This window comes from Dasypus novemcinctus, chromosome 25 (genome assembly GCF_030445035.2).
Source record: "Dasypus novemcinctus isolate mDasNov1 chromosome 25, mDasNov1.1.hap2, whole genome shotgun sequence".
NCBI lineage: Eukaryota > Metazoa > Chordata > Mammalia > Cingulata > Dasypodidae > Dasypus > Dasypus novemcinctus.
Window position 1 is genome coordinate 8,665,841 of NC_080697.1, and position 27,662 is coordinate 8,693,502.

Below are 27,662 nucleotides of genomic sequence, written 5' to 3' on the forward strand. Positions count from 1 at the left end.
TGCAAGCATTCAAGTGTTCATATTATAAACATATCCTAAAAGTCATCATTATGTCTTACACAAAGACAAGGGCAAGCACTCAACTGCAATGACAGCCTAAAGAGAAATGGTTCAAAAAGTTTTTTTGTTTTTTTTTTTTTAGTGAGAGAAACTGTTTCCAAACAAGCTAGGTTATGAGGTCTAATCTTTTGAAATATCTAGCTAATTACTGCAAAAGAAGGACTTCCTTATCACCAGACTGTCAGCGCTTTATTTTTCTTCCCCATCCCTATGGGATGAATTTTTGAACAATGCCGTAAGGTACATGAGCTGTGGTGGTGCCATATTTCTGTGCCCCTTCAAGGTGGAACATCTGGTCATCAAAGAAGATGTGGGGCCGGATCTTCACCAGGATGGGGCCTTTGGGGGCTCCAGCAAGGAAGAGAGCCTCGTCTATCTCTAGACCCCAGCGACGAAGGGTTTTGAGCACACAGGCGCCTGAACTGGCTGCACTTCTGGCTGTCACCAGATAGGTCCTGATAGGGCAACGTAACCGTTGGTCTTTGGCATAAAACTTCTTTTGCAGTCTGCCTAAATCTTCCAGAAAGCCTTTCAAGGCAATCTGTGAAAGAAACATAGATCAGAGTGGTGAGCAAAAGGAAGTGAACTATGAAAACACAGGCGCTTATAAAAGGATATAATACTTCATAAGCCATGCTGTAGTAGAATGCTGATGGTATACTGCAGAAACTCTCCACATTTACGTTAATGTATTTCCTGGATATGGAATCACCTTGCATTCCTGGAATATACCTAGATTGGCCATATAATTTATCATCTAAAGCCATGTATATTAAGTGTGAAAGAAGGTTCTATAAATAATTAACATAACAGGCAACAGACATAACCTGGGACTATCTGTGGCCAAATGGTAGATGAGCACTCTAAATAAATCCAGTTGGTCATCAAAAGCACTATTCTTTGTAGTGATTAATGGGAACCTTGTACTACAATTTGATTGTTTTGTAAGTTCACAACTTTTACTATACACTAATTATGTATGTTCATGTATGAATGATATATTTCAATAAGTTTTAAAATGAAAAACAGGATAAACAAGTAGGAAAATATAAAAGAATTATAGAAAAGAGATGAAAGTAGTAATGTAGATCAGACTATAAGTGAAGAATGCATATTGTACTCCATAGGATAACCAATAAAAGTATATGCAACCAGTAAAAAACAAAAAGCACTATTCTTGTTATTTGTATATTATAGCTTTAAAATGTATACTCCTTCATTTAGTTCAATGCTATTTTTTGGCCTGGGTTCAACCTTGTCGATATTTACAATTGCCTGGTATATATTCACACGTGCTTTTATTTGCAACCCTTCTGAACACTTTGTTTTAGGTTTATCTCTTAAAAAGAGCATAAAATTGGATTTTGGTTTCTGATCCCACCTGAAAGCCTTGTAGTTAAAACAAAACAGAACTAGAGTTGAGTTTTAGCCCATTTACATTTATTAATATTATAAATATACTATTTGTTATATTATGGTTATTAATTTCACAAGTTTATAGCATTTTTCATGTATGTCTTTCTTTTGTGTGTGTGTGTGTGTATGGTTCTTCTGATATTTAGGAACATTTGCATTATATTCTTCTAATGGTTTCCTTTATAACTATAATCCTTTATAGCACCAGCAAGCTTTTATTTTTGTAAATCCAAGGTCTATTATTCTTTACAGTGAGAAATAGTTAAAATTAGATTCTACCATCTAATTTTGGTCACTTCTTTTATCTTAGTGTTTGCATTTGTATTGATACATAAATATATTTCTATATCAATTTTAAGTCATATTCGTTAATGTCAGCTATTTTAGTTGAAATATTCAGCATACTCTTTCTTAGGCCTTCCTCTACATTCTTCCAGTTTTTATTAATTGCATAGTTCCTATATTACTAGGTCACACAATATCTACTTTCTTTTCTGTCACTCTAATCCCTACAGTTGTTTCAGTTTTCATTCTATGGTTAAGAATGTTCTGTGCCCATTTTGAGCCTTGGTGCTTCCGGCCATAACATTTTGGCCAAGTTGTAAAGCTGGGTGTGTGCAGTAGCACTCCATCCTAAAATGGAAGTGGTATATACAAGATTGGGCTCAGCAGGTCCTAAAGACACAAGTAAGTTATACAAGGAAACGGCCTGAATGTCCGTGGCCCTCACTCCTGCCACAATACTTTCTCTTTCCCAGCCCACCTCAGTGGCCTCTTGGAGTGTTCCCTTTGGTCAGCTGGCTGAGGAAAAGAAAACTCTGGTCTGGCTTACAGGCAGTTCTGTGTGATATGCAGGCACCACCAGAAAGTGGGCAGCTGCAGCACTACAACCCCTTTCTGGTGCCTTCCTGAAGAACGGTGGTGAAGGGAAATCCTTCCAGTGGGCAGAACTTTGAGAAATTGCTCATTTTGCTTGGAAGCAAGATGTGTGTACTGATTCATGGCCTGTGGTCAGTGCTTTGGCTGGATGGTCAGGAACTTGGAAGGAACATGATTGGAAAAGTGGTGACAAAGAAGTCTAGGGGAGAGGTATGTGGATAGATGTTTATGAATGGACAAAAAACATGAAGACATTTGTGTACTATGTGAATGCTCACCAGAAGATGACTTCAGCAGAGAAAGATTTTACTAAACAATTGGATAAAAAACCCGTTCTGTGAATCCCAGTTGTTCTCTTTCCCCAGCCACTCCTGTCATTGTCCAATGTGCTCACGTACAAAGTGACTGATGGTAGGGATGGAGATTATGTAGGGGCTCAGCAAAATGGACTTCTACGCACCAAGGCTGACCTGGCTCCAGCCACTGCTGAGCACCCATTCTGCCAGCACTCACTGCCCAATATGGTACCATTCCCTGAGGTGATCATCCTGCTAGGTTGACTACCTTGGATCACTTCCATCAGGAAAGGAATAGTACTTTCTTCTTATTGGAGTAGACAAATACTCTGAATGTGGATTTGCCTCCCCTGCATGCAATTCTTTTGCCAAAACTACCATCTGTGTACTCACAGAATGCCTTATGCACTACCATGGTGTTTTTCTGCTTTGTTTCTTTTCAAGGAACCCACTTCACAGCAAATGAGGTACAGGAATGGGCACATGCTCATGGAATTTAGAGGTCTTACTGTATTTCTCATCTTCTTGTAGCTGCTGGATGGATGGAATAGTGGAATGGCATTTTGAAAACTTAATTGTGGTGCTATCTGGGTGGCAATACCTTGCAGGGCTGGGGAAATGTTCTCCAGGAGGTTGTTATCCCGGAAGCAAAATCAGGATCCACTTTCTGGTGCTGTTTCTCCCATAGCTTTGGGATTCATGGGGATGGGAATCAAGAGGTGGAAATGGGAATGGCACCATTCACTATTATTTGTAGTGATCCACTAGATATTTTGCTTCCTGTCTCCATGACTTTAAGCTTGGCTGGTCTCCAGGTCTTAGTTTCAGATGGAAGGGTGCTTCCATCAGGAAACACAACAATGATTCTATGGAACTGAAATTTAAGACTACCACCAGGCCACTTTGGGCTTCTTATGACTCTGAATCAACAAGCAAAGAAGGGAAATACTGTGGTAGCTGGGGTGATTGGTCCTGATTATCAAGAGGAAGTAGGATTGCTTCTATACAATGGAAGTAAGGAAAACTTTGCCTGGAATACAGGAGATAGTTTAGGGCATGTCTTACTACAGTGATGCCCTGTGATTAAAGTCAGTGGAAAACTAAAAAAAACAACCCAATCCAGGCTGGACTACTAATGGCCCAGAACCTTCAGGAATGAAGGTTTGGGTCACCCCACCAGGCCAGTAGAGGTGCTTGATGAGTTAATGAGAACATGGACTGGCAGTGAAAGAAGGTAGTTATAAATCCAAGCTACATTTATGTGACCAGTTAAAGAAATGAGGACTGTAATGGTTATGAGTATTTCTTTCTTGTTTTGTTATAAATATGTTTATATATACATAAAACAAATATAGTTGTTTTCTTCCCTCTCTTTATTCCCTTACCAAACCAAACAACATAAATATATTAACTTTATGCCACAGTATTGAAATTAGAGGATATCAAAGATAAGAGTGAATTCACCCAAGGAAATCTTTTGGGGTCATCTTTTGGGGAGAAAGTGTTTTCCAACTGTATGCAGAAAAGTTTAATTATGTTAGGTGAAGTATGACCTGTTATTGTTTTTATTTAGACATTAAATATGGCTTAAGGAAATGTGTATGACTGTCAAGTTGAAAAGGGGTGTACTCTGATGGTTACATTCATGTGTTGGTTTTGCTACATACTTTGTCCAGTTGTTTGTTCAGGCAAGCAATGGCCTGATTGTTACTGTGAGGGTATTTCAAGACTTTAAATAATTTGTTGATGGCATCTATGGCTGGTTTTATCTACAGTCAATGAAGGAGATTGCCTTCATCAGTAACCCAAGTCTTATATAATCAAAGGCCCAAATGGGAGAACTGATGTTATCAGCGTTAGAAAGAAAACTATCTCTACTTCAGCCATCGAGATTCTTCTGGGGAATTCATTGAAACTTTAAGCGCACTTGAGTTTTGAACCTGTGCCTGCCCTATGGAATGTGGACTTGCCAATCCCCATGGTCACATGAGCCAACTGCTATTACAAATATCATGATATTTATATACACATATACCCTGCCAGTTCTGTTTCCCTGGAGAACCCCTGACTAATAAATAGGGAAAGGAATATGATATCAGTAGAAACCTGGATTTGCACAAAGAAATGAAGATCGCTGCAAATGGTTAAAATGAAGGTAAATCAAAATACATGTTTTGTCCTATTCTTAATTGCTAAAATGATAAAGGATAACCCAAAGCAAAAATAGTAGCCATATATTGTGAGCATATTGTATAGGTAAAATGTAAATGTATGACAAAATGTCACAAAACATAGGAGGGAGGAATTAGGAGTATACTATTGTAAGGTTCTTATACTACATATAAGGTGGTGTAACACTGTTTGGCAGTAGACTGTGGCTATTTAAAGCTGTATATTTCAAGCCCTAGGGTAACCACTGGGAAAAAAAATTAAAATGAATTATAAGCTAATAGCAAAGATACAATGGAATACTAAAAATAAATAAATAAATTCAAAAGCAATTAGAAAAATAAAGGAAAAATACCAAAGAACAGATGGAATAGACAAAAAACATTAAAAAATATTTTAATCAAATCAAAGCAATGATTACACTGAATGTAAATGATCTAAAAGTAGCAATTAAAAAACAGGATTTGACAAATTGAATAAAAAAAGGAAGGCCAACTATATGGTGTCTGTAAGAAAACCAATTAAATACAAAGACCTAGAAAGGTTAAATGTTGAAAGATATCATAAGAAAAAGGTTAAGTTTAATTTTCACAAAGGGGAAGTCAGAGCCAGCTCTGCCATTGGAGGAGTGTGGGAAAGGGGTTCTAGTAGCCTTGGCAGATTAGGAATTTGAAAAGTGGCACCAAAATGGGGGGTGAGAAGTGGGGGTGGGGCCAAAGCAAGGGCAAATGGTGATTGCTGGGGGCAGGGCCAATAGTGAAAGTAGGGCCAAATTTGAAAAGTGCACCATGGGTGAAAGCGGCGCTAAGCCCACCCCGTCTGCTGGAATGTAGAGAGCGGGGGAATGGGGACTCAGAACAGGATATGCGTAAGTTAGACATCTTGGATAGGCTGTAACCCCTGAAGTAATCAATGGGGAACAGGATGGACTTGCGTGTTAGGTTTAGGTTATAAATATCACTATTTCTTGTTGTTTGGCACACCAGCTATTTTATCCAGGTTGGGCACCCATTCTTGCAAGATCATTAATAAAATTCTTTTCTCCTCCACAATTGGGTGAGCCTTTGTTCCCTTACAGGTGCAGCTTTCTAACAATCTTGGGGGCTCATCCGGGGTCTAAAGCTTCTGAGGGGGAAACTCCCAGGGCAGACAAGGAGAAGGCATGCCCTGCTGATTGAGCAGTCTCAGACTCCACCGTTGGGGGCCTGCCTTTGACAGCTGGAAGTAACCGAGACCAGATGCTTAGAGATCTGCCAATTGTGAATGAGAAAAGGGAAAGGAAAACCTGCCTCTTGCTGACCAGGCAACTCTGTGCATGGGCCAAGGTAAGAAAAGGGACTATGAAATATTGCTTTGGTGGTGGGGAAATTCTGATGAGTCTGGGCTTGAAAGAAACCCAGACAAACTCAAAATGGGGAATAGAGGCAGTCTATTGACCAGGGAGGGGGTATCTGTAAGATCCCCCAGGGAAATTCCTCCAGATAGTCCATTAGGGAAGATTTTGAAATATTGGACTGATAATGATTGGACCAAGGGAAAGGAAGTGACCACCCAATGTATTCTGGCCAAAATACGGGGCAGATGAGGAATGGCTTCGTGCCAACCTTGCTTTCATAATTCTTTTTGTGTTTTTCTGTTTGTTCAGTGTATGTTTTAATATCTTCATGTGCTAATATTAAATTGACAATGAACATTCTTAAAAGAGCTCTATTCAAATGGCTAAAAATAAAAAAAAAGAACTTATATTAATAAAGTATGGAAATCTTTGAAATGCCTAAATTGAGATGAATAGTTTATTCTTTTCTTCACAGAACAAAATGAGGGATATGAGACTTAAGTAGATATAGAAAGGCATAAAATGTTTGTAGGAGTACTGACTAAAATTTGATAAGCTTGTTTAAAAGAATGTGTTTTTTCCTAAGATAAGATAGCCGATTTTCATAAAATCAGGATGGAAGTATGTAGGACAAAACTTGAATGCATATGGGAAGTTGTAGAAGGTATTGCAGAAGGTAGCATTAAGTAAGGGAATGCGTTCTATGAAGGGGGAATTTGTCTAGAGATGAAGCAACTATTGTCTATGTGGTTATGGATAGTTATAAGAAGTTGGTAGAAGCAATGTTTAACTGAAATAGTTGAATGGTTAATTCCAGTAAGTCATTATTAAACAGAAGCTGAATTGATTTTAATAACAAAAAGTAGTTTCATAACAGGAAAAACTGTCAGAGCCCACCTCAAACTGCATATTAAAGTGGTGTAAAGGAAGATAATCTTGATTCTATTGGGCATCTGTATTGCTGAAGTAAAATGCTTGTTAATTAATGTCATCATGGTGAATGTGTAGAAGTAAAAATCTCCATGACACTGAAGGCTGCTATGGATCAGGCCAGTGGGATACTGGAGCCTTCCATCCTAGCTTCTCTCTAGGGTCAACTGTGCTGCAGTGTGCTGGCTGTGTGAAGGACATACCAAGTAGAGCAGTGATTACCAGAGTGCTGTGAGTGGAACTTAAAACATAATGGGCATTATGGCCTGCTCCCATGTAGAGACAACTTTTATGGTGTTGCAAATGTGGACCTTAGATCTATTAACTGCAACTCAAAAAGAAATTTATGCATTCATGAGTGCATTGATGGGTAATAAGTACCGTACCTATATCTCTTCTAGATATGTGCTTGATGATTATGGTGATATCTTTTGTAGATCATATGCAGAGGGATACTGAACATGTTAAAAGATCCTGGTAAACTTCATTTTCTAAGTAGTTGATGAACTTGCTTAATCCAAGTCTCCCTCCTAGCCCTTATTCTAAAACCTGTCCCCCTCATACCCTGAGGAAGACTGGCAAACTCACATGCCATCATGCCAGGGCTAAGCATTTTCCTACCAGGAAGGAAACAGTAAATGAGGTGGCCGGGATCCACTTCAGCTTAACCCTGTCAAGATAGTCTATGGGTACCCTTTCTTCACCTGGGACCTGGAAACCAATTTCTGAAGAAAATCTGCAAAATAAAGCCCATCAACTTTGAGAAGTTGCAGCCTTTAGGTACCTGGCCTTTTCTATTTTTGTGGCCCAGTGTCTTTTCAGTGAAACCCTATATCTTCAAAATTCTAATTAAGTTTATTTCTTCTATCTTGTTAGCCATACAGTGATTTCATCCAGTTTCACCCAGGGTGCTATAGTCATCTTTTCCAACCATGATAGAATATCAGGAGGGTTTTATACCTTGTCAGGTAAGGCCTACTGCCCTAACCAGCAGGAATCAGTTACAAAAGAGTGACCATCATCCTTCAGCACCCCTTTAAGAATGAAGGTATAAGCTCTCAGGGGGAGACAGAGGTTTTAGAGGGACTCAAATGGACACTGGTGCAGGCCCCTGTTCTAGCCCTCCCTTCCCTTGAGAAATGTTTCCACCTGTTTGTTACAGTAGATAAAGGGACAGACAGCCTTGGGGGTTCTGACCCAAATCTTTGATCTGACCCAGATCAGAGGAGATCTGTAGCCTTCCTTTCCAAGATTTTAGATCCTGTCTCCAAGGGATGGTCCGGATGCATTCAAGTTGTGGTGACAACTGCTTTCCTGGTAGAAGAAATCAGGGAGCTGATTTTTGGGGGAGTCTTAGTCATTAGCACCCCTCATCATGTCAGAACTATTCTGTCTCAGAAAGCGGGAAGGTGGTTGACTGATTCCCAATTTCTGAAGTATGAGGCTATCCTAATGGAAAAAAAATGACTTGGTATTGACAACAGACCACAGCCTAAACTCAGCCTCCTTCCTTTGGAAGGAACCTGACCAAATGGAGGCTCCTGAGCATGATTGTTTAGACTTGATTGAGTATCAGACCCGAGTCCGATCTGACCGCAGAGACCTTCCCCTACACTCGGGGGAAAAATTATTCATAGATGGGCCCTCCAGGTCCCAGAAAGAAGGAGGCAGGATGGCTATGCAACTGTGGATGGACTATCTTGTGAGGTGAAAGAAGCTGGCCAATTGCCCAGTGACTGCTCAGCTCAAACTTATGAATTGTATGCATTAAATCAAGCCCTCAAATTATTAGCGGAAAATGATGGAACAGTCTACACTGACTCTAAGTATGCCTTTGGGGTAGTCCACACCTTTGGAAAAATTTGGGAAAAGAGGGGATTGATGAACAGCAAAGGAAAAGGGTTAGTCCATGGGGAATTAATAAAACAAGTATTGGCCAATCTACTCTTACCCAGGGAAATATCAGTGGTGCATGCAAATGGACAGCAGAAAGGTTATACGTTTGAGGCACAGGGCAATAGGTTAGCAGATGAAGAGGCTAGGGAAGACTTCTTTAGTTCCCCTTTGAAGTTGATGATTCTGATACCCTCCATTCCCGAAGAGTTCGGGGTCCCCACATTCTCTGAAAAGGAGGTGAAAGACCTGGAACAGTTAGGAGCAATCCTAGATGATCAAGGGAGGTGGTTCCTCCTAGATGGCAGGAGAATGTTGAATAAACAAGTGATGAAAGAAGTATTAGCAGTCTTTCACCAAGGGAGTCATTGGGGGGTACAGGCCATGTGTGACCTGGTTCTTAAGCATTTTGGATGTGTGGGCCTTTATACTGTAGCTAAAAAAATAAATGAACGATGTATAATTTGCCAAACGGCCAATAAGAAGGGTTTAAACGAGCAATTGCCAGGGAGGGAGGGAGCCCAGCTTCAGGCCATTCCAGAGTATTCAGGTTGATTACACTGAAATGCCCCCAGTGGGTCAGCTAAAATATGTTTTGGTTATTGGACAGCATTTGACAGGATGGGTGAAGGCATATTCTCTGGCCTCAGCTACAGCATCAGGAACTTCTAAAATTATACTCGAATAAATCATTCCTTGTTATGGGTTAGTGGAAAATACAGACTCAGGCAATGGTAGCCAATTTACCTCCCATGTACTCCAGAATATTATGCGAAGCCTGGGTGTTACATGGAACTTCCATACACCTTGGCACCCTCTGTCTTCAGGGAGAGTGGAGAGAATGGATCAACCCTTAAAGAAGCATCTTTCTAAATTGGTCTTAGAAACAAAGTTACCCTGGATTAAGTGCCCTATTGAGGATTAGAACTGACCCTAGGAAAGAACTGGGAATCTCTCCTTATGAAATGCTTTTTGGCTTGCCTTTCCCTGGCAGGACTGGAGAACTCCCTTCCTTAAAGTCAAAGGACCTCTTCCTTAAGAATTATATACTGGCTTTGTCCTCTACTTTGTCATCACTCAGGCATCATGGTTTGCTGGTTCAGACTCTGCCTCTTGAATTCACAGTCCATCAACACCACCTTGGCAGTTGGATCCTAATCAAGTCACGGAAGGAGTCCAAACTTAAACCAACCTGGGAAGGACCCTATCAAGTTTTGTTGACAACTGAAACTGCAGTCCAGACTGCAGAAAAAGGCTGGACCCACTACTCTTGAGTAAAAGGTACCTGACCCAGTACCCAACAACACCGTCTGAGTCCTGGGAAATAACTCCAACTTCGGATCCTTTAAGGATCACTCTGAGAAGTCAGTATTTGGGAGGGTATATTAGAAAGGGGAAAGGACCAGTTGGACTCTGTCAGTGAACTTTGTGGGAAGAAATCTCTCCACTTAGAGGGAAGGCTATTTTCTATATCCACCTTGTCTAGTGCCTTAAGAGACTAGCCAATGAAGGATTTAAAGTTTCTGAAAATGAGAATAATTATACTGACTATGATGTTTCAGATTCAGGTCATTACAAGCCCCGTTAAAGTGATAGTAAATCTAACTGAAGGCCTAGAGTCTCAGACTGTGCAGTTTGGCACCTGCCAAGTGATAGGGTATGGAGATTTAGGACAGCAGCGGCGGCTGAGTGGGTGAAATAAATATCTGTGCCCGGAGTCACTAAGAGGTTATCTCAACCTCCCCCCTGTCTTGATTGGAGCTTTGTGTGGTGGACTGCCGAGCACAAGAGGTGGACCGCCGGGAACGGAGGAGGCCATACTCACTGAAAACCGTTAGAGGACAAAATAACCTTTTATAAAGGTAATACCCCACCAGACTGCAAAAGTCTTCATTGCAATCCAGTAGTAATAACTATTAAGAAGGCAGACAATTTAGAAACTGGGAGCTACACCAGGGACCAAGTAGTCGATAGAATATATAGACTGGGGGTGGACGTTACAGGTAAAGCTCCTCTGGGGAGGTTCCGTATTCGAGTCCTTCCTCCCCCTGTGGCTATGATGTCAACACCATCCCCTCCAGCTAACCCTTCAGAGGAACCAAGGGAAACCCACCAAAGGCTGGTTCCCCTATCCAGAATGATCCCAAAGCAGTTCAGGATACTTAAGGCAGAAGACTGAAAGCAGACCATAGAAATAGAGACAGGATATGAAGATGCAAATGCCTGGGTAGAATGGGTCAAATATACAGTCCACAGTCTGAACAAAAGCAGCTGTTATGCCTGTGCAGCTGGCCGGCCTACTGCTCATATTGTGCCCTTTCCATTAGGTATGGAAGAGCATGAAAGGGAGTTTAAGTGCATGGTGCTCCTCTCCCAGAATGCTACTCCTGTTGAAAATTGTAGTACAGTGTCCTTTCTCTTACCTTCTGTCAAAAAGGGAAATGTCAAAGCCATACCGGCTTCCCTCCTTGGTCTAGGAAGTCACTCTCCCTGTCTCTCTAGATGGGGAAAAGAGCTCCAGGACCTTGGGGCCATGGCCTTGTGTATGTGAGTATGGAACGTGAGTGAGGACAGTACTGGCAGAGTCTCCAGTTTGGCCATACTCTGAGCAGACCTTCAGTGGTACTATGGAAAGGACGTCCTCTGCCCGGTGTTACCTGAGAAGTGGGAAGGAACCTGTGCTCTGGTTCAAGTGGCCATCCCATTTACCCTGGCATTTGAGAAAGAGGAAGAAACACAAAACCAGGGAAAGAGAATGAAAAGTTTACTTGGTTCCTTTGATGACCAAATTTATCTAGATAGTATAGGAGTTCCTCAGGGAGTCCCTAACTAATTTAAAGCTAGAAATCAGGTAGCTACAGGATTTGAGTCATTCTTGTTCTGGTGGGTCACTGTTAACAAAAATGTGGATTGGATTAACTATATATATTATAATCAACAAAGATTTATCAATTAAAATAGGGATGTGGTTAAGGGAATAGTGGAACAGTTGGATGCTACTAGCCAAATGGCATGGGAAAATAGGATAGCCCTAGACCTGATGCTAGCAGAAAAAGGAGGCATCTGTGTTATGATTGGTGGTAATTCCTGTACCGTCATCCCCAGTAATACGGCCCCAGACAGGGCTATCACCAAGGCCCTGCAAGACTTAACAGCCTTATCTGAAGAGTTAGCAGGAAATTCTGGCATTGACAACCCACTCACGGGATGGTTAGAAAGCTGGTTTGGAAAATGGAAAGGAGTGGCACTCTCTGTCCTGACGTCCCTTATCATCGTGGCTGGGATACTCACAGCAGTTGGATGTTGCATCACCCCAGGTGCCAGCTCAAAAACTCATTGAAATGGCACTAACTGAACAGACGCCCATACAGTGCAAGTAAAGCCTTTTGTACCCCCTTAAGGAGGAAGATCTCTATGATGAAGAATGTGAGAAGGCTCTTAGCAGATTTGAGAAACTAAATTGTGAAAACTAAAAGAGTCTAAAAGAAAAAGGGGGATTTATAAGAAAAGAGTTAAGTTTAATTTTCACAAAGGGGAAGCCAGAACTGGCTCTGCCGTTGGAGGGAGGGAAAGGGGTTCTAGCGGCTTTGGTGCACCAGGAATTTGAAAAGTGGTGCCAAAATGAGGGGGGCCAATGGTGAGAAGTGAGGGCAGGGCTAAAGCAAGAAGGGCCAATGGTGAGAGGTGGGGGCGGGGCCAAAGCAAGAAGGGCCAATGGTGCATGCTGGGGGCAGGGCCAATAATGAAAGCGGCACCAAATTTGAAAAGGCCCCAGAAAGTGGTGCTGAGCCTGCCCAGCCCGCCAGAGTGTAGTGAGAGTGGGAGTGGGGACTCAGAGCGGGAACAGAATAAGTTAGTTAGACATCTCAGATAGGCTGTAACCCCTGAAGTACCCAATCAACGGGGAGCAGGGGAGGGACCTGCCTCTTAGGTTTAGGTTATAAATATCACTGGTTCTTGTTGTTTGGTGCACCGGCTATTTTATTAAGGTTGGGCACCCATTCTTGCAAGATTGTTAATAAAATTATTTTCTCCTCCACAGTCGGGTGAGCCTTTGTTTCCTTATCCGTGCAGCTTTCTTTCTAACAGATATGCCATGTAAATATTAAAGATAAGCAATCTCTACTGGTTATACTGATATCAGATGAAGTAGACTATAGGACAAGATATATTATCAGGGACAGAGATGGATGATACATGGTGAAAAGTTCAATTCAACATAAATACATAATAATCACAAGTATCTGACAACAGAGATTCCAAGTACACGAAGCAAAATTGATATAACTGAAAATTGAAATAGATAACTTAGCAAGCATATATGAAGGCTTCAAACACTGTTATTCAGTAATGGCTAGAACAAGTAGACAGAAAATCAGTGAATATATTGAATATCTGAACGCTATGACCTAATCAATGCTATCAAATTACTTGATGCATTTGACATTTATAGAACTCTCAGACCAATGATATCAGAATAAAAGCCCTTTTCAAGGACACATGGGACAGTCACAAGTTAGACCATATTCTGGAACATAAAATACAGCTCAATAAATTTAAATAATAGAAATCATACAAAGTATTGTCTCCAAACACAATAGAATCAAACTTGAAATCAATGCAGACAAGTTCTGGAAAAACTCCAAATATTTGAAAATTAAAAAACACACTTTCTAAATAACCCAAAGGTCAAAGAGGAAGCCACAAGGGAAATTAAAAATGTATACTTTAAATGACTAAAAATGACAACACAAAATATCAAAACTTGTGGGATGCAACTACAACAGTGTTTAGAGGGAAATTTACAGCATCATATACTTATATCAGAAAAGAAGAGCAGTCTCACATCAATTATTTTAGTTTCTCCCTTAAAAATGAGGAAAGGGAAAGGTGGGTCATTGGAAAGAAAAATGAAATTGATAAATGTCTGGCCAGATTGGCCAAGAAAAAGTAAAAGAGGAGACATAAATTGCTATTATCAGGAATTAAAGTGGGAGCACATCACTAAATATTCTACAAGCATTAAGAGAACAATAAAATATTATGAAAACTTTATGCCCAGAGAGCAGATGTGGCTCAAGTGGTTGAGCACCTGCTTCCCACATGGGAGGTCCTGGGTTCGATCCCCAGTACCTCCAAAAATAACAAAACAACAAACAAACAAATGAAAAAATCAACTCAGGGGAGCCCATGTGGCTCAGTGATTGAGCACCGGATTCCCAGGTACAATCCCAGGCCCCAGTATCTCAAAAACAAAAGCAAAATAAACAAACTTTATGCCCATGAATTCAATACTTTAAAGAAATGAACAAATTCCTTGAAGGATGCAAACTCAAAATCTACCATTAAAAAAAAAGAGAAAATCTGAGTAGTCCCCAATTAAAATAATCTAATCTGATGTTAAAGCCTTCCAACAAAGAAAATTCCAGGTCCAGATGGCTTCTCTGTTGAATTCTATCACATACTAAAAGGAAAAATACCAATTCTACACAAAGTCTTCCAAAAAATGCAGTGGGAGAAAAAACTTTGCAACTCTTTTTATAGCATTATCACAATTCCTAAACCAGATTAAGATAGCAAACATCTATATTCCTCATCAAACTAAAGGCAAAAAAATTCTAAGCTATATTTAACAAATTAAATCCAGCAACATATAAAAAGGGTAATTCATCATGACCTAGTTGAATTTATACTGGCAATGCAAGGCTTTGTCAACATTGTAAAATCCATCAACGTAATTTATACATATTAACAAATTTTAAAAGAGGAACTACATGGTTTTCTCTATAGCTGCATGTACTAGTCAGCCAAAAGGGTGCTAATTCAAAATACCAGAAATCTGTTGGCTTTTATAAGGGGTATTGATTTTTGGTAGAAGCTTACAGTCATGAGGCCCTGAATGGTTCAACTCAAGGTACCATAAGCGGTACTTTCTCACCCAGAGTCTGTTGCTACGTGTTGACGCAGGATGGTGGGCGATGTCTGTGACGGTTAAGTCTTCCTCCTCCTCCCAAGGCTCCATGGCCCACCTTCTTCCTATTTCATCCACAGGCTGGGACAAGTCTTATCTCTCTCCTGGGGCTTGTTTCTCTCTGGGCTCAGCTGCTTTGTTCTCTCCACAAGGCCAGCTATAAACTGTCAGGCAAGTGGCTTGACTCTCTTCCTGGGGCCTCTGCTGTGTCTAATGGGACCTTCTTTCTTTCCTCACGTATCTGCTTCTCTGTGTGTTTACTTCCCAGGCTCCAGGATCAAACTCCATTGTGTCCTCCTTCTCCATGTCTTTTCCTCCCCAGGGTCCACATCAAAACTCTTTTTCTTCTGCCATGTTGTTTTTCTCTGGGAGTCCCTGCCCCCTTGGTGGGGACTACTGATGTGGCCTCATCAAAGCCTTAATTGTTATTTTTAATCAAGGAAAAGTGAAACCTCTGAATCCAATCCAATCTAATTTGCTCAGAGGAACAGACCAGTTCACAAACATAATCCAGTACCTATTTTTAGAATACATAAACAATATCAAACTGCTACAAAAAAATCATTTGACAAAATTCAGCATCCTTTCATTGCACTCTTGGGATAGAAGAACTCCCTCAGCCTGACAAACGAAGTAAACCTCTAGATAACATAATTAAAGAATGACAAACTAAATGATTTTCCCCTAAGGTGAGGGAACAAGGCGAGAACGTCCTATCTCACCACTCCTATTGAACATTTTACTGGATGCACTAGCAAATGTAATAATACAAAAAAGATAAATTTAAAGACATACAGAATGGAAAAAGAAATTAAATTGTCTTTATTTGCAGATGATGTTATTGTCCATCTAGAAAATCTCTAATAATCTACAAAGGAGTTTCTATGACTAATCAGTGAGTTTAACAAGGTCACAGGATACAAGGGCAATATACGAAAATCAGTTGTATTTGTATAAACTACCAATAAGCAAAAATTGGAAATTAAAATTTTAAGAATACAATTTAACATAACACCGATGCTTTGATATTAATCTAACAATATATGTTCGATATGTGCAAGGTTTAATATCTAAATTATGAATCTAACAAAAGACATGCAAAATCCACAAACACTGATGAATGTCAAAGGTGCCCCAAGAAAATGAAGAGATATTCTGTGCCCATGGACTGCGTGACACAATATTCTTATCTATTCTTCTCATATTTAGCTATAAATTCAAAGCAATCCCAAAAAAAAATCCAGCAGGATTTTCTTTTTACCATGAATAGACAAGCTACTTCTTACATTTATATGAAAATGAAAAAGAATTGAATAGCCAAAACAATATTGAAAAATGATGTAATTAGAGTATTCATACCATGTGATTTCAAGACTTTCTATAAAACGATAATTGAAACAGTGTGATATTAGCAAAGGGATGAATACGTGTATTAAAATGACAGAATGTGATTCTTTTCAACAAATAGTGCTGGGAGAATTAGAATATTTATACGCAAGAAAAATAATCTTCAGCTCATACTTTTTGCCAATAAAAAAATTAAGTCAGACTACATCATAATCTAAACATAAAATCTAAATCTATAAAATTCCTGTGCAAAAACAAATGAGGGCATCTTTGTGACCTCGGATTAGGCAAACACTACAGGAAGCACAATTCACAAAAGTACAGACTGATAAATTGGATTTTGTTAAAATTAAAAACTTCTGCTCGTTGAAGGGCACTCTTAAGAGAATTAAAAGATACACCACAGACTGATAGAAAATATTTATAAAATAGATATTGATAAAGGACTTGTATCAAGAATATATAAAGATCTCTTAAACTTCAATAACAAAAATGAAAACAGCCCCGTAAATATGAACAAAAGATTTGAACAGACACTTAAAGAAGATCTATGGTAGCAAATAAATACATAAGATGCTCAACATCATTAGTCCTTAGGAAAATGCAAATCAAAACCACAGTGAAATACCATTACATAGTCACTAGAAAAACTTAAAAAAAAAAAATCTCGACAATACCAAATGCTAGAGAAGATGTAGAGCAAAAAGAACTTTCATATAATGTTGTTGGAGTGCAAAATCTTGTGGTCATTTTAGAAGGTAGTTTGGTAGTTTTGTATAATGGTAAACATAGTTACCATGTGACCTAGCAATTTTTCTTCTACTACTTACACAAGAGAAATGCAAATGCCTTCAACAAGTGAATGGTTAAGCAAACTGTGGCACAGACACGTAAGAGAATTCTATTCAGCAATAAAAAGGGACAATGACTGATAAAGGGAACAACATGAATGAATCTCATTTGCATTATGCCAAGTGAAAGAAGTGAGATTCAAAAGACTACATGCTGTATGATTTCATTTCTATGACATCTAAAAAGGCACAATTATAGGAACAGCAATTGGGTTAGTGGCTGACAGGGCCTGGAGATAGGGGACTAAGATAACTAGAAAGGGGCATGAGGGTATTTTGTGATTTCATGAAACGATAGAGTATCTTGATTTTGGTGGTGGTTTCACAATACTATATGTTTGCCAAAACTCTTAGAACTGTCCACTAAAGAGGACAGATTTTACTATGTGTGAATTATATCTCAACTACTCTGACTTAAAAAAAAGTGCCCAGGGATTACACAGAATGTGAGAGAAGAGGTGGAGATTAAATTCAGAAGGCAGCAGTGACTTGTCACTGTACCACACTGCAGACTCATGAACTGCTCTGATGATTGCAAATCCATGCTCGTTAGCTGTGAGATATCCATTTGGTTTCCCAAATGGAGAATCGTCATGGCCACACCACAATCTCCACTACCAACTCTACTCAGAAGGCCTGGGTAGGAATTGGGCCTCAAAACTTCTCTGTCATGTGTGGAAGACACCTGGCTAAGCCTTCGGGCCTTTATTGAAAAGCTACCTTCTCCAGGTACAAAAGTGCATTTGCAACCACTGGCAGAGGGACTGCCTAGAAAAGCAAACATGCTCACTAGGATTTTGTTGGCTATTCCTGCAACAACTAGCATTGAATTTCACAACTTCAAGAGGGAGTTCAATGAAGAAAAAAAAAAAAAGATGATGTAAAACATGGGGGGTGGGGGGAACTGATGTAAGCAAAATATTTTTAAAAATTGGATTATTTACCTGACATGAGAAAAGGGTATTTTAACGTTGCCTTGAAATAATTCTTTTTGAAGTTTTTTAAAAATTTTAAGTGTTCTTTTTTTTTTGGAGATCTTCCACATTTCAACAACAGTGAAAGGCTACTATAAAATAGGCTCCAAATTCCAGCAATGTATACTGATGTAAAGTATAACAAACAATTTTCCTCTCAATGGTAAGGTCTGTTAATATTGGACTACTTCATAACACAAGGTCAAAGCTTCTTGGGGAACTATACAGTAAGGAGAAATGAATTAACACATACACATATAGTTTAAATATCGCTTGCTGTAATGGAAGGTGACAAAGTAGCAAGACCTTTCAGCTTTCAGTTAGTGCTTTTTAAAAACTATTTTTTATTAGAGAAGTTGCAAGCTTAAAAAACAATCCTGCATAATGTGCAGAATTCCCATACATCAACCTGTTCATGCTTTTATAAATAGAGATTAAAACCACAATAATGAAATTTATCTCAATTTCAAGAAAAGCCGAGGAAAAATACGGACAATTTGGGATAAATTCCTTGAGAAGAGTCATTGAATAACCCTGAATGATCAGTTCAGATTTGGTTTGGTGAATATTTTGATGTTTCAGATTTCCTTTGGTTCCAAGGTTGTAGGTTTTGCTTAAGATTATACTTAATTTTAACACTTCTGTTCATAGCTTGATTTAAAAACTCTTACATATTCCACTTCAGTTTGGGTATTCTTTGTTGGCACTTGTTTGAGGATGGATCCTTATTTGGTTCAATTCAAGCTCTGAGTTGTGCAGATTTTCTCAGTTAGGCAATGCCTTAATATTGAGTTTGAGGTCATGGGCAGAGAGGGTCAACAAATGTTTACTGACCTATTTGAAATTACCTTACTACTGTAATTTGAGAACCTCTTACCTAGAAATGGCTTATTGGTAAGCTGTGTTACCTCTGGTACTCATAATTTAGAGGTGGTGAGTTCACTGTTATAATGGAAGATCATGGAAGCATTTCAGAAAGGATAGATAAAAGAATGTTAACCAAAACACGCTGTCTACGGCAGACGCTTCAAAAATGGGAAGTTCATGAAGGCAAAGGAGAAAATGGTAAAGCATAAATCACCGAGAAGGATTGGTCTGCCTAAAATAATTTTTAAAAACACCGCCATATGATAGTTAGAAGATAATAGATCAAAGTTAATTAAAGCTCCCCGAACCTACCTGAGCAGGAGTCTTATTGTCATATAGTGCTTCGTGTTGAAAGAATTTGTCCAGCCCATATTCCTTGGCCATCTGTTCAGACTCCTCCGAGAAGAGGACCGCATCCCCATCAAAGGCCACGCGGAGTTGTGTGTCACAGTAGGCCTGGTCTTTGGCTCCATCAAACATTGTCGCAGAGGCAATCCCTGACGGACCATGGGGCTTGATTAATACTCTTCTCAGGACCGTGAGTTTGGGGTTCCCCCATTACGAGTAATAATAATCATGCTCCTAGCTACATTTCCCCTCTAGCTATTACCAAGTAAGTCAACTCCCTGTCTGAGCCACACACCTCGAAACAGTTGCCTATGCACTCTCTCCATTTCCATAAGGGATGGGAAAGTGCAGAATGGTTGGAGGGCAGGCCCTGAGGAGGGGTACCTTAAGGACAGCCAAAGCTCTAAGGGCAAACTTAAGCACTGTCAGCCGCAGAAACAGCCTAGCAGAAAGCCTAACAGGTGAAGAAGCCACATGAGTGTATGTGGAGCGCAATCTAAGGAACCACTAGAGCAAATCTCTAAGTGAGCTAGAGGGACAACACCAGATTAATACCTTCTTGTATTGCTTCTTGTACTTTTTCAGAATCCGCAGAGACATACAAGTTGGTAAGATATGCCTTCAGATAGCCAATGGGGCTTTTTCCACCGGTCAGACAGAAGCGGTCAATTAGTAAGCCTATTATCAGGGAAGAAAGACTTTGTTACGGCAGAGACCAAAAACAATATACTGTCAATCCATGGTGCCAATGAAAGTCACTGTAGGAATAACTGAATGCCTAATAGGGTTTCAGAATTACCTTTGTAGCACCAATACAGAAAAATGTATCAGTTATTTTACATATTAGCCCATGTGTTTGGTGCTTTATAGCTTGTGAAATACATCCACCTTAGACTGTGCCAATTTACTCCTACAGTAGCTGTATGGCAGAGATTAACACCTTCATTTCAGAAAAGTAAACCGAGACCTCAAGACTCGGCTAAGCTCAATGCACAGGACAGACTTGAACCTGTGTTTGACCTTTTGTCTAGACTGGAACAGTGCTCTTTTCCTTGAACTACAGGCGTCTCACTTGTTGAAAGGTGGAGGTAAATTTTAAGGGCTTATTTCTTCAATTCTTCAGTAACAATACAATAGTAATATGAAGTTGTGCTATGATATCAACTATTTTCTGAAAACAACAAAATGTCTAAAATTGTCACTTTCCTTACTTGAAATTTTAAATGCAAGTATTAGCAGACTAAACAATAATATATCATTAAATGCTGGTCAAATTAACAATTGAAAAGAAAAGCACTGGATGCTGTTGAGAGGTTTCTAAAACAGGCAGCCACATACACTGGATGAAAGTAGAAATCGGTAGAAGCTGTCTAGAAAGTAATTTGACAATATTTATCAAGAACCTTTAAGAAGTTTATGTCAATTGACCTAGGGTTCCTACTTTTAGGAGTTTATCCTAAAAGAATGTTCTGAAACTCCGCTAAATATTTATGTACAAAACTCACAGGGAAGAGTTATTTATAAAAGCAAAACATTGTCTAACAATGCGAGAATGGTTAAGCTACATCCATTCAATAAAGGGTAGTGATCACATTTCTAACATCTATCTGTGGTGAGCAACAAGTTTGATCACTCAAGAAAGCCTTTGGGCTGATGGCCCTTGAAGTCAAGTTCAGAAGTGAAAAACATAAAGCAGAAATATATGGCAGGACCTGGGATTAAGACTTTGAAATTCACACATGACAAGTTAAGTCCAGAGCTTTGGACCCAACTCTGCGCCGAAGTTAAAACTGAACATGGCCCCTCTTGTTCTGACAAAGGCAAATAAACATGCCTCACGCAGAAGGGGGTGTCAGTATCAAAGACACTGCGTTAGTTCAGCCGCCGTTAGCAAAATAACACGGCTTCTCTCTTCCCGAGCAGCGAGCAAGGTCTTCCACACGGTATTTATTTTACTTACCATAGTGATTGACGCTGTTTATAAGCCGCACTCCCACTTGGGCGTGGTTATTAGTCATCAGCACGATATCAAACAAATCCTGCTCATCAGGATACAGGTCTCGGAGTCTACAGTTGACGTGCTGCAGGGCCTGCAGGTTACAAACACGAATGTGTGCAGAAAGGGCCAGGCCAGGTGGGCTCAGGGAGTCTGGAGAACTAGGTTCTCGTTGGTGTCAAATTCAAGCTCTGAATTACTCTTCACTGAAAGATTATGGCTCCTTAAGGCAGAGGGATGCCATTCATTGAGGGACCTCCGTTAATGTTTACTGAGAAAACGGGCAGTTGTGGGGTAATTTTTACATTTGGGTTATTAGCTTGGGGGATAAGCGGGAAGATGGATCAGGCTAACTCTTTCACACTTTGTTTTTCAAACATGGGGTTTTAGAATACATAGGCCCCATGAGTACTTTGTATCTGCAATTTGTAGGGCTATCATTTATGTTTCCATAGTTATAATGTTATTGTATAGTGTTTGCATAAGTTATGTAGGGGATCAGCGTTATAAGTTCAGGCACCTTATATCTGATTTGCTATTGAAATCATGCCCCTAAGTCTCAAGAGCATATTGACTTTTAAAATATGGTGTGTTTAGGCACCAGAGCAGCAAAGGTGAATTTCATCTCATTTTAATGAAGCGTTTTCTTTTCACTTCTCAAAACTGTTGACTCATTACTGCTTCTCCCCACTCTTTCTAGAGAGGGTGCCACGGCTTCTGCCACAGGTCCCACGCTACCCATTCCACGCAAAGTAGCCCACCATCCCAAATCTAGGGCGAGGGTCTGCAGGCCCCCTTTCAACAGTCTGGAAGCCACTGTGAAAGCAAACACTGGACAAGGGCCAGCCTGCCAAGGATGGCCTCGTCTCTACAAGGGAGCCTCCGCAGTGCTCCGCGGGGCCACCTGGGGCCCTCTCCGGCCCGCGGGTACCTTCACGAAGCGGAACGCAGGCCCCGGGGTGAGGATGACGTTTTCGTTGCAGAGCTGGTACTCCATGTACTTCTCCAGACCCTCCTCCTCGTAGACCTTCCTGCCGTCCAGCATGTTGAAGAGCGCCTGGGAGGACACGGCGACGGTGACGGCGTGCTTGGGCTTAGGCTGCAGAGGGGGGCGGCACGGGGCGCGCAGTCAGCAGGGAGCAGGGGTGGGGCCGCGCCACCGGGCCCCCGCGCGGAGGACCGGGATGCGGAGAGCCGAGGCCCAGACCCCAGGGGCCTCGGGGGAGCTGGTCTGGGGAGGAAAAGCGGCCCCAGGGAGAGGAGGGCGGCTGGACGCGGGGCGCGCTGGCGGGGCGCGGGGCGCGGGGCGCGCACCGGCCGGGGGCGCGAGCAGCCCGGGCTCTTCTCGTACAGCACGGACGACCAGTAGGCGTCCTCGTCGTCGTCCCGCCGCTGCAGCTCCGACAGACAGTCGCGGTCCTGCTGGGACGAGACGGAGTAGTGCGCCTGGCGCGGCGCGTAGGGCTTCCACTCGGCCCGGCCCGCCGGCACCATCTCCCGCAGGTCCCGGGACTCCCGGCTGTCGCGGATCCCGTGGGCCCAGGGCTCGGGGACCTCGGGCTTGGTGGTGCGCCGCGAGCTGAGCTCGAGCTCCGGCGGCGTGGGCGGCCGCGAGTCGTGCGGCATGGGCAGCGAGGGCTGCGTGGACAGAGGCGGCGGCGAGTCGTGCTGGCTCGGGCAGCTGGACGACGTGCGCGACGTGGCAGTGCTGGTGGGGAGCTGGGGCGAGGACGCGGACGCGTGAGGGCCGGGCTGCGGGGCCCTGGCCCCGTCCCTGCCTGGGTCCCCATCCCTGCCTGGGCCCATCCCTGCCTGGGACCCCATCCCTGCCTGGGTCCCCTCCCACGCTGTCTCCGTCCCTTTGCTGGGCCCGTGGTATATCCTGGTTTCTCTCGTTTCCATTAAGGAGGGCTTGGGGGGTGCGTTTCAGCTCCCAGACTTTGGTACTCCTGGAAAATGAGCACCCCTTAACTGCACCCTCAACACCTCACACTTGTTTTTGAGCAGATGGGGACAGGCCCTCTTCCCTGTCCTTAGGCAGCCAGCACCTGGACTGTGCAGCTCGGTCCCTTTCCTGCCACATGCCTTTCAGAGCCCCCCCAGGTAAGGCCCAGGGCTGGAGTAATGGGCTTTGCTTCCTTGGCCTCGGGTGAGGAAATTGCACCAGATGTTCTCAGACTCTGCACCACACGCCGGGGGCGGTTCTGCTCCCATTGGCTATGTGAGGACTGCAGGGATTGCTTGGGCGGCTCAGAGCCCGTGTGGTCCAGCCTGGTTAGGGCTCAGGCTCCCCCCTCCCCCCCACCATCTGCTAGGGTGCTTTGCCTTCCCCTCCTCTCTCGCTGTAGTAAGAATGAATGCATGAACAATGAGCAGGGAGTACGCTGATGAAGGGTGCTGCGGTTGGACCGAGGGACCTAGGAGTTTAATCCCAACACTACCACTTAACAAGGTGAAATGGCAGGTTGGTGATCACGTGCCTCGGTCCCCTGCGAAGTGCAGTTTGCAGGGAGTTCTTGTGAGGGCCTACTGAGCCCAAGCACGTAAAGTGCTCAGAACAGGGCTCGGCATGTGGGTGCATCTCTACGTCTTCACCACTACGTTATTTTATCCTCTGCTCCTGCCTTAATGAGCAGGCACCTCCATCCCTACCTTAATGCTTGCGTTCCTACTTTTGGGCTCGTCCACGGAGGGACCCCTGGTGGATGGGCTCCGGGACGTGTGGGACCACTGATTGCGCACCAGGTACCCTCGAGAGTCCACCCTCTGCACCGCTGCTTCCTGCGAGTCCTGTGAAGGGGAGGAGAGGTTGAGGGGTGCAGCCGGCCACCAGCCGCTCCTTCCACACGCGTGCCCACAGAATAGCCACGTCAGGCTGAAAAACGGCAGGGCCCGGGGAGAAAGGTCCTGCCCTCCGGCCCAGCCTTCTGTGCAGGGCACAGGAGAGCGCCTCCAACAGCTGAGCGACAAGTCCGCTGAGCCCCTGTCTTTCCCTGTGGCTCTTTCACTGACAGGCCACTGAACATGGTGCAGTCCTTCCTCCCTGCTTCCCGCTTCTGCCCTCGGGGACAAGCCTGTGGACAGATGCTCCCAAAACACATCCACCAGTTTTGACCAGACTGCCAGCGGGAGGGCAGCCGCTCCGTCAACCGGAAGCCTTCCCGTCAGTGGTCCCATCCTGAGGGGACCAGACCGCAGAGAGGCAGGCGCCCAACTCGGCTCCTTCCTCGCCCGGGGGGCCTGCCGCGCCCCTCCGAGGACAAAGGCGCAGGGCGGTGTGTCTGCTCACCCTGATCGAGGCGCTGTGCAGGCCCTGCTGCCACAGCAGGCACATGTGAATGTAAATGCGTATTGTGCGGTAGGGGCCAAGGAGGACTGTGCCCTCGGCTGCACAAAGGCAGCGTCTACACGGCGAGGGGCAACATCTCAGCAAGTGATTCGGATTGACTGCACGCCTCATCTGAAAGATTGTGCAGAAATTGGTCAGCGCGATGGCCGGACTCCCTGTCCCTCCCTGGTGTGAGCAGAGGCCAGTCTCCTCCCATCGCTGAGCGGAGGGAACGGCGGAACTTGCTAGGCCACATTCTCTCCATGGACGTGGGGGCCGTGGACTGGAGGGCAAGGCAGAGACCAGCGGCTCCTACATTTTCCTGAACCTGTCCGCGAGGGTAGGAGGGACCCCTCCGTGCACATGTCCACAGCTTCGTCTTCTCCCCCAGAACTCCTTTGCCCCCAGCTTCCTCTCTTTGTGCTCTCTGCTCTCTACCACCCGCACAGAAGGCTGCTCACCTGTGTGCTCAGTCGAACGCTTCCTGATTTCTCAGAATCTTTCCTTTTCTCTCCTTCTAGACTCTCTTTTGAGTACCTCATCCCGGCCTCATTCTTAATGTGGAAACAAAGAATGTTTATTATTTTTCTTTTATCTCAGGGGCATTAGAAACCTTGAGGTTGGGAATAAAAGAATAAATAAAAAATAGAATTTGCCTGTTTGCCAAAATAAGTATATGTGTATATGAATTTTAAACATTTTTCTCCCTGTTCCAACAAGCATGAGTGAAAATACTGGGTATTATAGAACTCTAGAAACAGGTGTGGTTCTTGTTTTAATATAGAAATTTGTCAGTTCATATATTTGAGATTTATTTAAACATGACAATGTAGAAACACTATTATTTTCATGGGAGAACTTTCCAAGGGACAGCAGAGCTTTTTGTCAAATGTGAAGTTGTTCATATAGATTTTTTTTTCCTTTTCAATTGTTTTGAAGATTGTTCTTTATGGAACTTTTTCTTTTACTATGTGAATTGAAAATTTTGTTTTGTTTTTGTTTTTCTTTTCTAACTATGCCTCCAATTTTCTGTGGATCTAAGCCTCATCAATATCAGTCTGATTTTTAAAATCAAGGCCCTAAAAACTGAACAGATTTATTGACAGACATGTGCTCTGGATGATTCTATTTTTTACTTTTTTAAGAAGATACTGGGGATTGAACCCAGGACCTCATATATGGGAAGCAAGCGCTCAACCCCTTAGCCATGCCCCCTTCCCAGAAGATTCTTTTCTTATCATCTGATTACTCATAACATCTAGAGCAGGGGTTCTTAACCAGGGGTCCGTGAGCTTGAATTGAAATTCAAACAATATTATTCGTGTGGGGATGAGTTGGTTTGGATGTGTTAGTTTTATTAAATAATACATAGTATAGTGTGGGTTTATTAAGGGATCTTTTGTTTTCACATCAGGAATCTGTGAAACAAAAAAGTTAGGAACCCCTGATCTAGAGTGAAAAGGGGTTTTTTATTTACAAACTAACAGGGATGACAGTGAAGGAGAGAACAAAGAAATAATTCACTTTATGGAAACCTATTCAAATACTTGTTTTCACTTTCGCTGGGGAGGTACTTGGGTGCACTGTGTGTACTGTTTCATGTTAATTCAGTCGCTGTCACCCAGGTTGGTGTTCTTTATCTGTTCAAGGAACTCGGCTTCCAGCTCAGCTCAGAGGCCTCTGGGCCCCCCTCGCCATCTCTTTATGCCCAGTGCCTTACATCTAGGAGAAACCTCGTCCATGCTAGCTGCATGGTTGAGTCTGCAACTGCAGACATTGGCATAGCCCTGGTCTTTGAGCTAGTCCTAAAGTCCTTCCATCAACCCTGAACACTAATCACCATAAAATGCTGTCACTTCTAGCTTCAAAAGACCTCTTAAATCCAGTCTTCCTTTTTTGTCCATATTACAATTGCCTTGTTCCCGGCCTCAGATCTTCCTGAGTCTCAGTTCTTAGAAGTCAACCTTTTGAATAGGTTTCTTGGCTACGCCCCCTCCCCTCCCACAGTCTAGATCCACCACCTTAGAAGAGCAATACTTATAAAACATAAATCTAAGCACGTTGGTTTCCCAGACAAATCCTTTGTCCTCTTTGCTAGACAGACGAGGAGCTCCGTGATCTCGTCCTGCCTACCTGCCTCGCGCATGTCCTGCACTATTTTCAGTTCATCTCTACGCTCCCTCTGTATCACACCAACTTGAATTTCCCCTAGAACCTCTGCATTCCTTCAATTTTCTTTAAAACCCGGCTGAGAGTGTCTTGGAGGAAGTTCCTAAAGTTCAACATGCCTCTCTGTTTCCTGTGTCTTTCCTACGTACTTTTACTACACACTGAGTTGGACTTGGCTTATGGATTCTCTTTCCTACCAGGGTGGGCGCTCTTCAGCGACAGCAACGGTTGTCACCTCTGACCACTAACGTACGAGCATGCTGGCTTACTGGATCAGCTTTTACAGAGCTTTCAACTCCTTTTTCTCCACACTCTTCATTTCCCTTTTTGTCTCCTTTCCTTTTCCTCTACATGTAACCATTACCTGAAGTTGTTTGCTTGTAGCAGTATTCCCAGAGGTAAAGGAAGACTCCATAGCTACATTTCATAGCTGCATGGCAAGGTTCTAGGACATTCACGTTCACTCACCTTCTTTTTCTGTTTTAGGGATGTTTGACTCATTTCTGTCATTATTGAAATTCCTTTGTTGTTATGTAGGTTTTCTTTACCCCGGCCCCATTTCCTGTTGCTTCCCCTGCACAGTCTGGTTTTACATTTAGAATGCCAAATTTATGACATCATATGTGATCCCATAGTAACAAACTGACTCTTAGTAGATGACTATGCTTTTTTGTAAAAAGCAGGACTATTTCTTCATATTTGAATCTATTCTACTTGTAACCACTGTGATTTTAGGAAATGATGTCTAAACAATGGCATGTGTAATATGTAGCACTGTCAATATTACTACTTCCTTCTTTTTAAAACTTTTAAAACATTACTATGTCCCTCA

At 42.4% G+C, this 27,662-nt stretch overlaps 1 protein-coding gene across 5 annotated transcripts; it reads right to left on the bottom strand.

The window, feature by feature from the left end:
* Nucleotides 1–227: 227 nt before the first annotated feature.
* NT5C1B (5'-nucleotidase, cytosolic IB) lies at nucleotides 228–27,424 on the bottom strand. Of its 5 annotated transcripts, none has more exons than XM_012525399.3 (10): nucleotides 27,299–27,424; nucleotides 25,123–25,215; nucleotides 24,623–24,793; nucleotides 23,986–24,123; nucleotides 22,648–23,052; nucleotides 22,265–22,432; nucleotides 21,298–21,427; nucleotides 19,893–20,015; nucleotides 19,302–19,486; nucleotides 228–601 (listed from the first exon to the last, which is right to left on the bottom strand). In XM_012525399.3, exons 1-10 carry the CDS (start codon nucleotides 27,338–27,340, stop codon nucleotides 269–271), a joined length of 1,788 nt encoding a protein of 595 aa, XP_012380853.2. In that variant the 5' UTR covers nucleotides 27,341–27,424; the 3' UTR covers nucleotides 228–268. The 5 variants fall into 5 exon arrangements, with proteins under 5 accessions (XP_012380853.2, XP_058143613.1, XP_058143612.1 ...); XM_058287630.1 differs by having other exon boundaries at nucleotides 22,265–22,390; nucleotides 22,648–22,752; nucleotides 27,299–27,415; XM_058287629.1 differs by having other exon boundaries at nucleotides 22,648–22,752; nucleotides 27,299–27,415.
* Between the last annotated feature and the right edge of the window lie 238 nt (nucleotides 27,425–27,662).